The sequence below is a fragment of the Accipiter gentilis genome, chromosome 5 (assembly GCF_929443795.1).
Source record: "Accipiter gentilis chromosome 5, bAccGen1.1, whole genome shotgun sequence".
Lineage (NCBI taxonomy): Eukaryota > Metazoa > Chordata > Aves > Accipitriformes > Accipitridae > Astur > Astur gentilis.
In genome coordinates, this window is record NC_064884.1 from 24,579,578 (window position 1) to 24,595,810 (window position 16,233).

The 16,233-nt window shown below is 40.3% G+C and overlaps 1 protein-coding gene across 15 annotated transcripts in view; it reads left to right on the top strand.

Annotated features, from left to right (window-relative positions):
- EYA4 (EYA transcriptional coactivator and phosphatase 4) overlaps positions 1-16,233 on the top strand; it is a 157,614-nt gene that overhangs the window by 126,510 nt on the left and 14,871 nt on the right. For all 15 annotated transcript variants that reach the window (XM_049800753.1, XM_049800751.1, XM_049800755.1 and 12 more), the window contains 3 exons: positions 2,802-2,938; positions 4,475-4,558; positions 13,487-13,576. In XM_049800753.1, coding sequence (XP_049656710.1) covers positions 2,802-2,938; positions 4,475-4,558; positions 13,487-13,576 — 311 coding nt within the window. The remainder of the gene's footprint in view (positions 1-2,801; positions 2,939-4,474; positions 4,559-13,486; positions 13,577-16,233) is intronic.

The window sequence follows — 16,233 nt, forward strand, 5'->3', positions numbered from 1 at the left end:
ACAACTAAGATAATGTGACCTTATTGATCGCTCCACTGCCTGCAGTGTCCTTACTGACATCAACACTGTGCTGGGAATAGAAATGATTAGTCAACAAGAATTCTCTCTCCGTTCTGTACGGACAAAGTAAAAGCAGCATGGGAACATTATTCATGACATGATATTATTGCTGTTCATTTCTTGGCAAGTAAGAGTTTTGGCTGAAGAGAAACTACTACAGAATGCATATGATCCTTACCCAAATCCAGACAGACCTGCCTAAAATGATACCTGGAATAAATTCTCAAATTGCTGCTGCCTGAAAGTTTGTCTCTGTTCTGCACAAGCAGAGAAGCACGTTGGTTTTGCGACATTGAATTAGTCGTCACCTAGTTTGAGAAAAAGTGGTAGTATCTTCTTCCAGTCGATAGCAGAATAATTTGAGTACTTTCCCAGGAAGTGAGAGAGACAGATTTGATTTCCTCCTGTTTCATGGAGGATTCATCACTATCTACTTGAGGGTACAGAGATACGGATTCTTGGTCATGAACATATGTCTTTAGACTTCATATATATCAGTCATTGAGTCAAATAAACCAGTGTGCCCTGGAGAAGGCAGTGGAACGTAGGTATGTCCTTCTCCAGATAAATGTCCTTATCAATAGGCTCAGGAACTAACTTTCTTCTTGTTCTCCCCTTTCCTTGAATCTTGAATTATTTCCTCACAATGTCTAGAGCTCCCATTCAGGAATGTGACATTATGGGCTTAAATCTTATTCTTCCAAGAAATACAACAGTATTTTCCAAGTCAAGATATATAAATATAACTTCCCAGTGTATTTATTTTAATAATCTTCTGTATGTGGCTCACTGTAAGGTATAAATAAGTGATGGAAGAGATTAAGAATTTAACTATTGTGTTACATTATGCATAGACACTTAATTGAGACTGCAGTCTATTTTTTCTTCTTAGAGCCTGCTAGACTAGAGTTGTTTTTATCTTTGTTGTGGAGGGAGAATGAGGTGAATGACTCAGGGAAGATCACAGAAACATTCAATCATTCACACTGGAAGGGACTTCTGTGGATCTTTTGGTCCAACCCGCTCATGGATGAGCCAACTAAGATCATGTTGCTCAGGGCTGTGTCCAATTGAGTTTTGAGTATCTCCAAGGGTGGAGAATGCACAGCCTTTCTGGGCACCTGTCCCACAGCCTGACCACTCTGACAGTGAAGGATTTTTATCTTGTATCTAGCAGGAATATCCCTTGCTGTGATTTCTGTCTTTTGCTTCTTGTCCTTTCTCTGTATACAGCTGTGAAGTCACCCAGCCTTTCCTCCTATGTGCTCAGCCCCTTAACTGTCTTGGTGGCCCTCACCTGGACTAACTCCAGTTTGTCAAGATCTCTCTTGTACGTGAAAACTAGACATTTTTCCAGACGCGGTCTTGCAAGTTCAGAATAGAGCAGGAAAATCACTCTCCTTGATCTGCCGGCTGCTTTCTCTGTTGCCTGGTGGACTTTGGTGACCTTAGTGATGCTCTTTTGTAAAAATGAATAATGTTCAGATTCCAGCTCAGAATCAGACGCATCATAGATGATTCTTGGGAAATGTTTGCACCACGTGTTAATTTATTCTGCAGATGTGCCATCATCAGCATTTTTAACAAATATTAGCAAAGTGGCCCAGAAACACATAATGACATGCAGCACAAGGACTCCCTTGAATCAAACTCTGTACTAGATGTCAGAGCTAAGCTGTACCCTTTCCTTCTTTAATGGAGAAAAATTGAATCATTAATAGGATAGATGATGAAGGAGGATTTATGTCATTTAGCACTCAGGTACCTAGCCAAACTGCATTTATTGCTAGCAGCTTTAAAAGGTCATTGAAGGGACTGTGTTATGAAGAAAAGGATATTTTCTGTTTTCTGAGCTGTGTCATAAAAGTACTTTGTAAGGGGAAGTTCCATGCCATCCTTCCTGCAGTCTGTCTGACTTACACAGCTACTGGTTTTTGATCACCTCTGAAACTCTTTGTTACCAGCAGAGGCAAAGTAGATTAAATGCGTAAGTCAGGGGTAGGCCTGAGTGTTAAGAGCAACTCTGCCACGCCAAACCAAAGGTTCTTGTAGCACATCTTCCCTCTGACAGCAGACAATAGCTGATACTTAGAGAAAGATGATCATAATACAACAAGTATGACTTCGCCCTCTTTCTGGTAGTAACTGGTATATTGCATTTAATATTATGACTTTGCCAATTTATGGGCAGAGTTAAGGTGAAAAGAAAAGTGGAATCTACTAAAGAGCAGGTGACACGGGAGGAGGACGTGAAGCAGGAAGCTGACTGGCTCTTCTGGTGCGTGGACATGTGCCAAAGGGTGTTCTGGTAAAAGTAACACAGGACTTGGAAATAAGTCTAGCTGAACTCCAAACATGGGAAATGAACTGCTTTAACTAAAAGGCACTTCACATTTTGAGAAGTCATTAGTGTGACTTTTAAAATGCATCTTCCTTGGATCTATTAATATTTTGCACGGGCTCATGTGTATTTGTATGTATGTCTGCACATGCATATGTGTCATTTTAATCTTTGTCTTATTCTGCTAAGGTTTATAACATTTCCTTGGTAAAGTCAAAAGTGTATGTGACATCTGCAGATTCCATCTACATAAGACAAACCACGTTATCACTCATTTTATACAACTTTTTTAGTGCATCTTGTGGTTGAGTTTGCATACCGACATGTCTAGCTATGAGGAAAAAAAGTTTATTATTTAAAAATCCAGCACTAATTTTGCCATGTATGGTTGACTTTACAGGGGAGTTTGACACAGTGCAGAGCCCCTCTACGCCAATCAAAGATCTTGATGAGAGAACATGTAGGAGTTCTGGGTCAAAGTCTCGGGGTAGAGGGCGGAAGAATAATCCATCACCCCCTCCGGACAGTGACTTGGAGGTATGCCTGCGGTAACTGATGAATGGTAATGTGGAGGTTTCTTCTGATGAAAAGTAAATTTTGAAAACTACAGCTGTGGAAATAGCTTAAGGCATTTTAGAAAACATTATGGACTCAGTCCCACTAACTGAATATAACAGATATTAGTTGGTGGTTTAACATACATGTACAATGAGACATTACTGTTCTTGATGACAAAGCTAGGCAGAAAAGTAAATGTGATTCAGCCTTGCACTTTTTAGCTCTAAGTTCGCATGCCTTTCAGTTTCTCATGCAATAGAACCACAAAACTGTGAGACTTCTGTATTCAAAATTGTCACATTGTCTTTTAGTTTTTTAAATAGGAAATCTCAAATATTACATGTATTTATGAATGCAGTGTAAATACGCAGGATCATCTGGCCATAGCTTTTCAAATGCTTACACATAGGTTTGTCCTTGTGCCTTTAAGTAATGTCAGTGGATTTCAATGCGGCAGCTTACATCGGTGAAGTTACGGCTGTACTTAAGTATGTGCCAGATTAGTGCCTTAGTGAAGAAATATATCTGCCTAATATATTGGGCGACGATATAAAGCACAGGTAACCTCTTAGCAACGGAGTAATTACAGTCTTCTTACTCCTGTGTTAGCAGTGCGCTGCCTTACAGTGTCAGGAGGCGGAGGAGGACGAAGTGGAGTGCCTGTGTGTGTGTAAAACACTCCAGCTCTGGCATCAGGGGAGCGTGCTGCCCACCAGTGCAGCGTGTCCCCTGCTGCCACCAGACCGGCACTGGGAGCCAGCAGCCCTGGCCAGCCCCACTGCTGTGCCTTTGCTGACCAGCTCTGGGTGCAGCAGGAGACAAGACTGTTGCTGGGACTTGGCTGGCCACGCAGCCGCTCCTGGGGTGATAGAGTGGGCTGCCGTGCCAGGCACTGAATGTAAATGCCATTGCTTTTATACAGAAACGTACGATTTTTTTGCTTTTCAAAGGATTTAACTTTTCCAGTGAAAAGACTACGTTTCAGTTTTCCTGTCTCCTTTATAGTTTGCCAGTGAAAATGAACCCCTTATCAATATAAGGAGTTCCTCTCCTTTTTTATTTTTCTTTTTGAGTTAGAATAACCCAGTTTATGCTACAATATTATTTAAATTCTGTATGACATTTTTACCCAAGACAATTTTAGCTATACAATAGAAATAAAGAAGAACCTTGAATCAATCAGGCTTGCAGAGAAGTATCTTGAGAGTACTGTTTATACTTAAGTTAACAATTATGTTTGACCCCCTTCACTTTTCTGAAATCTGTGTTATACAGCTTTTTTGAAAACCTTTTTAGAGGACAAATAAGAAATGGTTGAAAGGTTCAAAAGTTACTCTTGTTCTGATTTTTTACCATGCATGATACACTGTTCTTGCTGATTTTCAGAGAAAACTTGCTCAGTTAAGTGATTGGTTAAACTTCAGGACTCAGTTGATTTTAGCCTCCCCTGGGTGGGATGCTGGTAGGACTTTGATGTTATCTGTTTAATAATATTATCCCCACTTCTGTTTTCAGCGTGTATTTGTTTGGGATTTGGATGAAACAATCATAGTTTTCCATTCGCTGCTTACGGGATCCTATGCACAGAAGTACGGCAAGGTATGTGAGCCATGAATTCTGCTTCAATTCACTGTATCAGAGCTATCTGGCCTGCCCACGTACATGTTTTTCACCTTCCCTGTTCATCATGGCTTGGGTGAAGTTAGAGGGAAAGTGTACAGTAAACCCCATTTTCAGAGGGTTAGTGTGAAAAAGTCAAGGAGACCAATGAGACGCAGACCCTAAGCACAATATATGAGGCAGGGCTGAAGCAGATGCTGCAAATGAGGGAAGAATTTATACAGGAATAAGCGTGAGGTTCCTGACGTATGTTGGAAGGGATGTTGCAAGAAGATAGTAGATGTAGTAGGCAAATGGAAATAACTGGCAGTATCTGGAGGCATGGAGGAAGAAATAAGTAATAAACTGGAGTGATGGGTGAATTTGCGGGGAAACTGATGAATCAGGATGAGTGAGTAAGAGACTGACCTGTTCCAATGCCAGCTGTAGATGTTATTCTTTGACTCCCCAGCTTTTCTGTTGAATCTCTGGCTCCCTTGGCTGGCTCTGGGGTGAGTAATGTCGGGGAGTGAATCCCTTGCCCAAGAGGACAGTTGTACTCATCCTCTCCCCTCTGATGAGATCCATAAGGAGTTCAGGTCATGGAACAGCAAGAAGGAGAGCAGGAGGAAGAGCGAGGGAGGCAGAGAGAGGCGGTCGCAGCCTGCAGGAGCAGGAGCAGGAACTCCCCTGCTGAGTCAGCAGCGAGCCCCGCTGGGCTGGTAACGGGAGCCCAGGGAATGGTGCTCGGGCAAGGGGAGAAGGGAGTAGTGGGAAGACCAGTGTGTTGAGACAGGAGCAGACTGCTGGGAGAGGTAGAGCTAAAGGTCTGGGTAAAACAAAACATTAGGGCAAACGTATGGAAGGGAAGAAAATGGACAGGGAGAATGTTGGTATGTACATACGTGGATGTAGGTTTTCTAGGTGTTGTGCCATTCAAGTGTAATTAATACAAAGGTATTTCTTTTTACGAACATAACCGTGTCCATACTACGTCAGATGAAGGGCTTGTTTAGGATAAGTTTCCTGCCTCTTTATCCCAGCCAGAATCAGATGCTCAAGAAAAGGATGTGAGAAGCAGTACATTAGAGAAATCCTTTCCGCACCCACCTCCCCAGCCAGTGGGTTAGAAGAGTCCAAAGACAGAACCTGTGGATTATAACCACAGATGGGCCAGTCCTCTGTGTTTTGAGACAGCTGTTTGTGCTTATTAAAAAAGAAAGCTAATAGGAAAAGTCACAGGCCCAGACAAAAATCTGAATTTTTGGAATGCTAAGATAAGGGTAGTTATTCATGTCTTGTAAAAAACAGCCTTGCTTGATTTGCAGCTTCACAGTGCCAAATCAGTGCACATTTCAGTATTCTGTCAAAAACTCCTCTTCTGCTGTTTTTCAAACATTGTAACAACAGTGACTTTGTCAGAACCATTTCTAACTTACAGTTATCAAAACAAGAGAGAAACCTAGCTGAACATAAGCATTTATATCACTTTTGAGTGTAGCCCATAGACTGCCACAGAATTTGCTGAATGGCCCCAGCGAGGCAGTCATTCCTTTCATCCTTTTTTGATTGTGCCCTTAGGATGTTTACACCTCCTGTGCCATCTCACATAATATATGACTAAAGTCCAAGTCAACTTTAATGCAAAGTTTTAAAAATCAGAGAACATTTTGTAGCTCACAAACTTGTATGGATAACTTTGAAAACTGTCTTGGAGACAGAAACCGAAATTAATTCCTCTTGGTTTCTCACTTTGTTATGAGTAACAATATTTTTAAAAAGTCCCGGTACCACTGTTCTTTAAGAATCCATACAGAGTCCTTAGAAACAGCAATGGCATATTAACAGCCAGTAGTACTGACAGCAGATAATGTTGGCTTGTATAAACCCAGAGTACCTCAAGGGCAAGTGAAATTAATGTAGATATGCTGCTGAGATAAGCAACAGTAAACAAATGTCACGAACAACCATGAAGCAAAAGGAGAGGAATTCTTAAGTATAATCCTTTCTTTTTTTGTACTTATAGGTGGCATCCATACAAATAGGGAAATGTGTGCATTTCAGGAGACTGTAAAATAAAAGTAGTAGACTTTCTCCTTCCTGCAGTGACTACCTTTGCCATATTTATAGAGAGCTCATTGGGAAGGTAATTGCCAATGAAACTCAAATACATATATTGTTGACTGCAAGGAGGCTAGAGCAGTAGGAAAGGGAATACAGGGAGAGATTATCATGAGTAGCTTTTAACTTTTGCATGTCACTAAAGTGTTGCCTAAACTTAAGATGGGATATGTCTGAGCCTAAATGCCTAAGAGGTTAGACATGGGAAAAGGGGAAGATAGCACAGCTGGACCTCAGTCAGTCTCTGGTGCATGACCTCTTTAGCAGATGTGGCCCTTATTATTTTCTGCCTATGATTTCCATCTGTAAAGAAGGTCTTAATCCAGACTGGAGTCTGGATTGTAATGAGAATTGGGTTGCTATGAGAGTAAATACTCCATGAATTGTGAGGTTCTCAATGGAAGTCTTGTGAGCACATATGTCTTTCAAAAGTGTTGATAGCTGTTTATCCTGGAAAGGTGGTATAAAATTGTTACTTAACAATGAAAAAAAATTCAGGGTGGTGTAAAATAATGGTGATACTAAATTATTTAATTGCACTGATTTGCTCTCTGATTTTTGAAAAAAAGAAAGGTGTGTAGTGTTACACAGGTGTTCAGCTGTGCATAGTATGTTCTTCCATATGTATTTTGTGAGCCCATTTTGGATAACATAATCAGGTTACTCCCAAAAAAGAAACCACAAAAACAAAAAATTCACAGGAAAAGCAGAGTTTTCCCCTTCCCCCCTGTTTAAACATTCTAAATGAGATTAGTGAGTCTTTAATGTGAACATTGCTTTAAGGGAAGGCATCTTCTTAATACCAAGTGTGTTCACTTCATACTTTCAAGGGGTGAGATGCCAGGTTTAGAGCTAGTGTGAATATACAGACAGGCAAGGATATTCACCATCAGTTCTTTCCCATCTACTCCTTGACATGTAAACTTTCATTCCCCTTTTCCACTACCTCTTTACCCTATTTCTTGCAGTAACAGGGCAAAACCCAAAACATTCAGAATTTAGTCTTCTAATCTCTCTGCTCTGCTGCAATTCAGGCTGCACAGGGAATGTAGTGAGGGGAGGTGCAGCATGTGGAGGTGGCCATCACACTGTTACAGCCAGGCAGAGGAACCAGTGTATGAGTGCAGGAGTGCTTGAGACAAGCGAGGAGACAGATTCTCTTTCAAAGTATTTCTACTTTTTAACAAGTGGTTGGAGTAGAAGAGAAAAAGGAGAGGCAAACCAACATCCCCATAGGCAATGAGGGCATTCGTTGGCAGAGATTATGTGGGAGGGCCTGGATCCAGTAGGCAAGTTTCAGGTCATATATTTGTCAGAACAACAGACTTCTGACTTATGCCCGAGGATTTCTGGAGTTGAGAATGGACACTTTCCTTGGTATATACTTGTCCAGCACTTTGCACGGTGTTATAATTATTTGATTTTATAACTATTTGATTTCAGAATTATATAGGGCTGTTATAATAATCCTGTTAAAAACAAAACTAATGATTTGCTGAAAGATTTAGCTTGTTGGATGCAGCTGTAAGCATCTCTTTTAAAACACAGGGCAAATTGCTGCTTCTTATCTGGGCACCAGTAGAGTATAGCTTTAAAATCCACTGAAGTGGGAGGGATTTGGCCAGAGGTTGGTCAATGCATCACTTTGACATTTAAAATATAAAACTTACCCAGGGGAATATTCTGTGGCTTGCTGTTTTCTACCTGTGGGTGTTTCTGTCTGACTTTTGGTGTAGTCGTTATTTTATTGGGCTGGTCAGAGCTAACTTAAAAAGAGAATAAAAACTGCACTACCCCTCTGTTAGGTTTCAGGGAAACGGTGCTGCCTCCCAGCAGTAAGAGTACCTCTCATTGTTCAGCTCTTTTGCTCATCTGCTTCGTACTTCATAAAACTAGTACATTTCTATTTTTAATTATTTACTGCAGTAGCAAATTATGAACATCGGCATTTAAGCTGTTGTATTATGACTTGTGTGGCTGATGATGGTTTTTGCAGCTGAGCACCAGTTGGCAGATACAGTTTTCTACAATGCTGAGCTCTTAAGTGAGGATTTGTTGATGTGACAGGACATGTGTTAGGAGATGTCATCATCTGTTAAAAGTCTATGAGGTACATTCTTATTCCCTGTGAACAGTGTGTATTCTTTCTTCCATTGCATTCCAGTTATTCTTGCTCATCTAAGGCTGATTAAGCCGGAATTTTGTCTACCTCTGAGCATTTATATTTCATTCATTTCTCCCAGGTTAATCCAGAGGGCAAGGATGCCCAGATAAATGCTGTGATGCAAGGTGCAAATAGATGAAAAAGAATGAAAGTCCCCTGTGACCTTAGAAGGGGGAGAATGTGATTTCCAAGTGCAAAAATTCACACTTGATGATCACATTTGGACATTTTTGATGGCATCGCCAATGACAGAAAGTTGTTGGACAGGCCACATTAACCTTGTACACTTCTCTGGAAAGGGCTCAGAAGCTTTTTATTGCTCGGTCTCTGTCCAGTCATTAAACAGAAAACCTTTGTCACCCTTACCACCCATGATGACATTCCCAAATTCACTCATAAATATGCTTTTGTCCGCCTCTATTAATAGTGTATCTCTCATGACCTCCAGTTGTCCTGTCCATTCAGTCCCTCATTGTCTGCAACCTCTGAATCCATTTTCCTACCTCCGTCTACAGAGTGTGGAACAGAAACTTCCTATGGAGTATGTGAGTTTTCCTTCATCAGCCACCAGATATGGTTATTAAGAAGAGATGTATTCTCTTCCTCCCTTGCCACCCACATGAAGCTCTCCTGGGAACAAGTGTCCCCTATGAAAGAGTGAGAGCTGAACTTGAATCTGAGATTCCTACATAATGTAAGGAAGTGTCTTTCAGCTAAAAATATTGGTACTTAACTTAAGCATTTCCAACTTTTCCAAAGGTCGATTTTGTTGTAAGTCTGTTCAGGGACAGCCACCCATTGAAAATCTACTCTTACAATATTATTCATATATTTTCCTTGTTTTCTTGCTTATTTTTAAGGCTTCATGCATACAAATTCCTGTCACAATGAATCTACCTGACAGTCTATTTATCTATTTGTTTTCTGAGGTTTTATAAAAACCAGTTTGGTGTGTTTGTATTTTTTTTTCCAAGAAATGAAGTGATTTTGAATATCTCGTGCTGAAGCCTGGCCTTCTAAGACAATATAAAATAGATTTCTTCCACTAAAGACACAGAGATTGTGGGGCTTTGTTCCAGTCACTTTCCTCTTGGTCAAAACATTTAAATATTGGTCCTCCCAGGATATTTTTCTCTAGTGTCCCAGGAGGCATTCCAGTGGATGGACCAGTCTAGTACAGAAGTCCACAGACAGACAGTCTGGCTCCAGTTTAGTGCTTCATACTAAAGTAACTAAAGTCATTTGTATTTTGGTATACAGAAGTGCTGTAGCTGGTCTTGATTCCTTTGCACGCTAATGCTATCTGGCTAAAATCATGCCTCTGAGGGCCAAAGAGTTGTTCTTTATTCTGCAAATTATCTGGGGAAAACTTCCAGATTTTTTTTTATTATTGTTTCCTCTTTTGTGTGTGCTTGTGCAGAGTAGCACAAAATACCATTTTGGCAGAAGTTCAGTCTGCCTCTTATTCAGTTTCTCAATTCGCTGTGCTCAAATCTGTATCAGCTGCACATGTTTCTTGCTTTCGTTTCAACACTCGGTTCTTTGTGCCACTTGAGTCAGTCTGCAACTTCTGCTTCAAGTTGAAAGACAGTGAAACGATGATTGGGATGTTCCTCCACATTGTGCAAACATTATGAAACCACAAGACCCTGACAAATCTGCTTTCTCTGTCTATTTTTGTATGTGAAAGAATGAACTTAACATGGCAAGAGCTGGAATGTGATGTTTAATTCTTGTTAAACAGTTACAGTGCAAGTTTTGGCCAATTTATTAAAGGAAGAATTGTTCATGTCCTGAGAATTCAATTCCAGTGACTCTTCTTAGCAGAAGTTGTTATGGGGAGATCCCAGACTGATTTCATGCTAAGCTGAAATAAATTCTCTTTGCTTTATTTTATTTTATTTTACATATAGTACCTAGCAATATCCTATGCGTGCCTTTGTCAAAACAGGAACCTAGGAAATCTCATTTTAACAGTAGTAAGTCAGGCATAGTTGGTTACAAAAATACTACTAATAAGAAGATCATAAAAGCTTTATCACATTTACGTCTTTCAACTATACCAGGCAAGTCAGGAAATTGTGATACATAGTGGGTAGTTTCTGTAAAAATAAATTGGATTATAATGGAATATGTTACAGCAAATTTCCGCATTTAAGTCTGCTTCTACCCAGGAAGGGGAAAAAAGAGGCTGAGAATCAAAATCTGAGATTCCAGTCTTGGAAGCACTCCAGTGAATAACTTAACTCACATAAATAATAATGAGTTACCACCTGTGCATGAAGTTATGCACATGCCTTAGTGTTCATAGGATTGAGGTAAAGAAGCATGTTGCAAATACTCTTTATTATATTGTATCTAGGAAGAAAAATTTATAATTTACTGTGCACAGAAAAAAATGCAAGAGAAAGGAGAGAGAAACACATGTTTAGATGTGATGACATTTTGATAAAAGCATTATGGCTTGATGAGGAATCTCATGAGTCCAGAGTATTTTGATGATTTGTGTTCTAAGTATCTTACATGAGTTTTTGCAAATCTGTTAATGTGTGTTCCTTAATCATCCCCTTGGAAAACTGACCTTTGCACTTGCTGCTGCCTTCAGCCACGTGACTTTCAGATCCAGTGAACATGACTGCAGAAGTTGTAAGGAATGAAGTTATGTTACTAGGCACTGCATTTGGTTTTTAATTCTGAAAGGTCGTCTAGACCAGTTCAAGGGTGAACATAAAAATATTTCCTTTCACTGCCAGAGAACTGGTTCTAACTTCGGATCATTACAATTTCTTGCACGCTATTCTCCCCTTCAAGTCTGCCTTTTTCATGAGCAAGGGTCAAAATATGTCTATGTTTCAGATATTACCATTAGTTTTTAAGTGCTTGAGGGCAGAAGCCATCTTTTATTCTGTCATTGCGAAGCCCTGAGTAGCAAACGTCTGATCCTGATTGGGAAGCCTTTGATCTTAATACTAACAAATGATCATTTGATGTTTTGTGTGATTCTGTTGCCAGATGCTGGTAAACTTTTAGACTTTTAATCGCAAGCTATTTAAGAAGGGATTTCTGAAAACTTGCTACTGTCAATTAGAGTTTAAATGATGAAATATGGATTTTTCTCTTATTTTAATGAGAAGAGGATCACATCTTTTTTACAAGTCCATTACAGTATGTTAAGCATAAAAAAGTTAACTGAACCCCACAAGCTCAGGCAGATGATTAAGGCAATGATAAAACTAGTTACGAGGTTTCAGCTATGCAACTGTTCGTGTGCATTCTTATTCTAAAACAAATCTAAGGTAATGCAAATTGGCTTAATCTCTTTCCTAGCAAGCCTCGCAAAGTTATATGAATTATCTCACATTTACTGTACACTGAATGCTCTCAAACTGTTATTGCAGATTGGTAGATTTGTGGTATCTTGCTGGGGTAGAGTGATGGGATAGTGTGAAAGCTGACCTACGAACAAATGCAATATTTTGAATGAATCTCATCCAGGGACAGGAATGCCATATTTGATCCCTTTAGAAATGAATGGATGATCTGTAGCATACAAGCAAACTTACATATGCTTTCCCATTCCTGTGGACCACCTAAAATATTGGGCCATAGATTGTAGGCACGCTGAAGAACACTTAGAAGAACACAGGCACTTTGTTGAATGAATACCTGCAATAAAATCATAAAGGAGAGCCCAGAAATTCATCATTGAGTGCCTGCATGGAAGAAGGGTAAATATTGAGATGGAGAATGACCAAGTGCAAGGTTTGAAGACACATACTGAAGTGGCAGAAAGTGTGGGAAAGAAGTGATATAGTTCTAAGCATGGGCAAGGCAGTGATGATTTATCCAAAGTGAAACTCGATTTGGGGAAATGGGCATAGGTTCAGATTACCTTTTGTATTTTTATAAAACAGAGACATTAGAAATTGAAAAGGCCTCTTAAATCACACCTTCCTATCGCAGTGTAGGGTAATTGCTTGCAAAGTAATCACTTGGTAGAGATGACTACCTTTCCTAGTCCAATTTAGCATGACCTTAGTGAGGACTTCTGTGTGCCCAAAAATCGGGAAGAAAAGCCAAGAGATCAGAGGAATTGTGCAGCGGACTGGGTGTCACATGAATTAACTTCATTCCTACTTCTGCTGCTGACTCAGTGCATTGGGTCAGAAAAATTAGTTACTGGTCCATGACTCAGCTTCTTTCTGTCCACAAATTGACAGGCAAGATATTTACATATTTTTATAAAAGGCTCAAGGATGAAAACTTTAGTGTTTTCTTATAATAATAAATATTGGTTTTCTTATGTATATCTTTTGTGAGAAGTTCCTTCCCAGTTTACAGCCTTCTTTATGCAGGTTTACGTATGGCCACCAGGTTTTCTCCTGTCAGTTTAGCCAGGTTACAAATGCCTTGACTTTCAAAAACTTGTTGTTTCAACATCCCCAGCTCCCCAAATGTTCTCACACAGGTTGAGCAGTCTCTTCTTGTAGCATCTCATTAAAATAGCTTAATACTGAAAGGATTTTAGAGACATTTCTTGCAGTGTTAACTTTTCAAAACACTTTATATATAGCAGGTTTTAAAGTAATTCTGATATAACTCAAAGGTATTTAAGTTGTTAACCTTGCTTTCTGTTTTTTAAGGATCCGCCCATGGCCGTGACGCTTGGACTGCGAATGGAAGAAATGATTTTTAATCTTGCTGACACACATTTATTTTTTAATGATTTAGAGGTAAGAATCAAAGGAACATAAACACCGTTACTCCTGGGGTTTTAACCACATAGTGGTTTTGCTGTGCATTAGGGTCTGTTGTGTGTGACGTTTTCTGCCTATCTAGATGTTGGATTTGTCATACTCTAATCAGAGAGAGGTTAGCCAGGTGGCAGTGACTTCCCGTGGCACCACATTCCTTCCATGAAACTGGGTGAGAGAGGGAATCTGCAAACTACCCTTTCCTCTCTTTGTCCTATGGCCATCTTTTCAGTTTCCATGGATTTAGAGCTGTCTGCAGTCATTGCCAGGAGGGAGCCATAAGTGCCTCCCATTCTTTCTCCTGAAGTTCTCTACGTTTGCTTTCAGTGGTTGCCATCATCTGACCACAAGAGACCGTGTTCTTCTCTTCACATACCTGATTAGCCTTTTGGCCACTGGCCCCTCTTTCTTGCTTAAAGGTAGAATATTCTTCATTTACCTCAAAGACCGCAGCATCAGAGAGCTGGGACTATGATAGACATACTCATCAGTGACGTCTCTTCCCGAGGTAACCAGGCGACCACACGTTTTGTCATGGTGTACCCAGGGTGTGCAGTTTGGCATCCTGTCAGAAAAAGGAGAGACCTCTTCCTAGGGAATGACCGCTGTGGACTGCTCAGCTGTCAGAAGCACACAGGTGGACGGCCGCAGGGACAGTGGTCTGGAAAGCAGGCTCGTCAGCTGGGCTTCACAGACGTTTTGTTTCGCTCCGGGGGTCCGGATCTGTTAGCATGGAAAGGGACTGTCTTACAACCATGTTTGTCAAGAGGCAGGGGGTAAAAAACAGTTCTCAAATTAAACTGTGGGCTTTTCAGGCCTTCCCCTGGTCTAAATCAGTTGTTTTCTTACTCAGAGTGGATCCCAGAGTTCCCTCTGTGGACAGATATTTTGCCACTAACGGCAGCTGGAAGACTTGGAGGTTCTGTTTAAAATGCCAGAAAAAAGTCTCTGGCGAGTGAATAGAAAAAATGAGGATAAGTGAGATTTTTCCATTCACTGGGATGTTGATTTTTCTAGTGCACTTCTTTTGTTCTTTCGTCGACTGTAGGCACTAAGAAAAGCAGAAGGTACCAGGCTGCGGTTGTCTTTGCCATCCCTTGCAGACCTCATCTGTTCTTAGCTCTTTTTCAGTCAAGAAAATGGGATCTACTTCACCCCATACGTGAGCTGCACTTCCTCCTTCCAGCAGCAGCAATGTCAGAAAGTAAAGCCCTGGACATGCCTTCACCAGTCCATGTTTTATTGCAGTCCTAGTGAGTCATCACTTGACAATGCAAGTGCAGTCGGTGAATGTTCTCCTGGTGCCCCGTACCAGGGATAGATTCCAAATAAATTTTTCAAAGCATTGCTTAAATTTCTTTTTAGCAGACCTTTGCTCCTGCGTGTTCAGATTTCATGTGGTACCCAGTGAACTTTAAGCCATTCAGTAGCATGTGCCCAGAGTTCTTCAATCTTGTGCTGAGTTCAAGTGGAAGAGTTCAGCAAAATGGAGCTTTTCCCTCTTTCTATACCTCTTTAGTCTTGCTTATGGCCACTGAAGCTTCATTCCTTTCTCTCCTTATTTATTTTCTTTGTAGATCTAAGGTTCAGCTGTCATAGGTGGATCATCACATTTTGTATATTCTTCACAGGGTGGTTTTAATATCCTGTCCAAAAATTCATACTCCAACTCATTCCAGAGCTTGAACAGTATCCAAGCAGTTTTCAGTTTTAGATAAATCAAAAAATACTACTTGGGGACTCTCTTGGAAAATCTCATAACTCAATCAATTTGATTTGATTAAAACCAATTTCTATATGCAATTAAGTATTTTCTAGCCCAGAATTCATCTTTGTTTCAAAACCAACTCCCTTATAAGATTACCAAAATTCCAAACTTCTTGTTCTGAAATGAGCTGTATGCACACACTCTGGCATATTCAAGAAGACCAACAATTTTCTGTCTTCTTAGCAAATAAGATATAATTGCATGGCATCCTGTGCCAAAGTACATAGAAGCATCCTTTAATATGCAGATGAATAAATCTGTCTGTTTAAATATGTTTGCAGAGCACATGGTCATTACTGAATATTACAGTGCATCTGCATGATGACTGTGTAATGAATTCTGAGAATTCCCCAGTTCTGACTTGGGGTCTCTCCCTCACCTCTTCGTCTTTCTTCATCTTTCTTTCTCTGTCTTCCTCTCTCCATCCTCCCCAAGGAGAGGGGAGGTGAGTGCTGAGCTGCTGATGGTCATGGCCATCAAGACACAAGACCTTTAGTTCTTACTGGAGGAAGTGAGATAGGTCTTTATTCACTAGTCAGAATACTTATCCTTTCATCATCTCACTTTTTTAATGCTGAGCCATCAGGTCCCATACCTTCTGTCTTGCTTTCATCTTCATACTGCAATAAACCTTGTGGCTCCAGACATGACAAACGTAACGTACTAATGAACCTATATTCCTGTAATATTGACTCCAGTCCCTGCGTCCTCTAAGCTCTCTTTCTGCCCTGTATTTCTTGGTTGCAAACACTGCATACCAGGGTCTAGTAATAATAACCAAGTTATTGAAAGTTATCACATACAAAAATAAAGTTTTCCTTCCTCTATGCAAATTTGTCTCACTACAATGACTGCTGATGCAGAAATT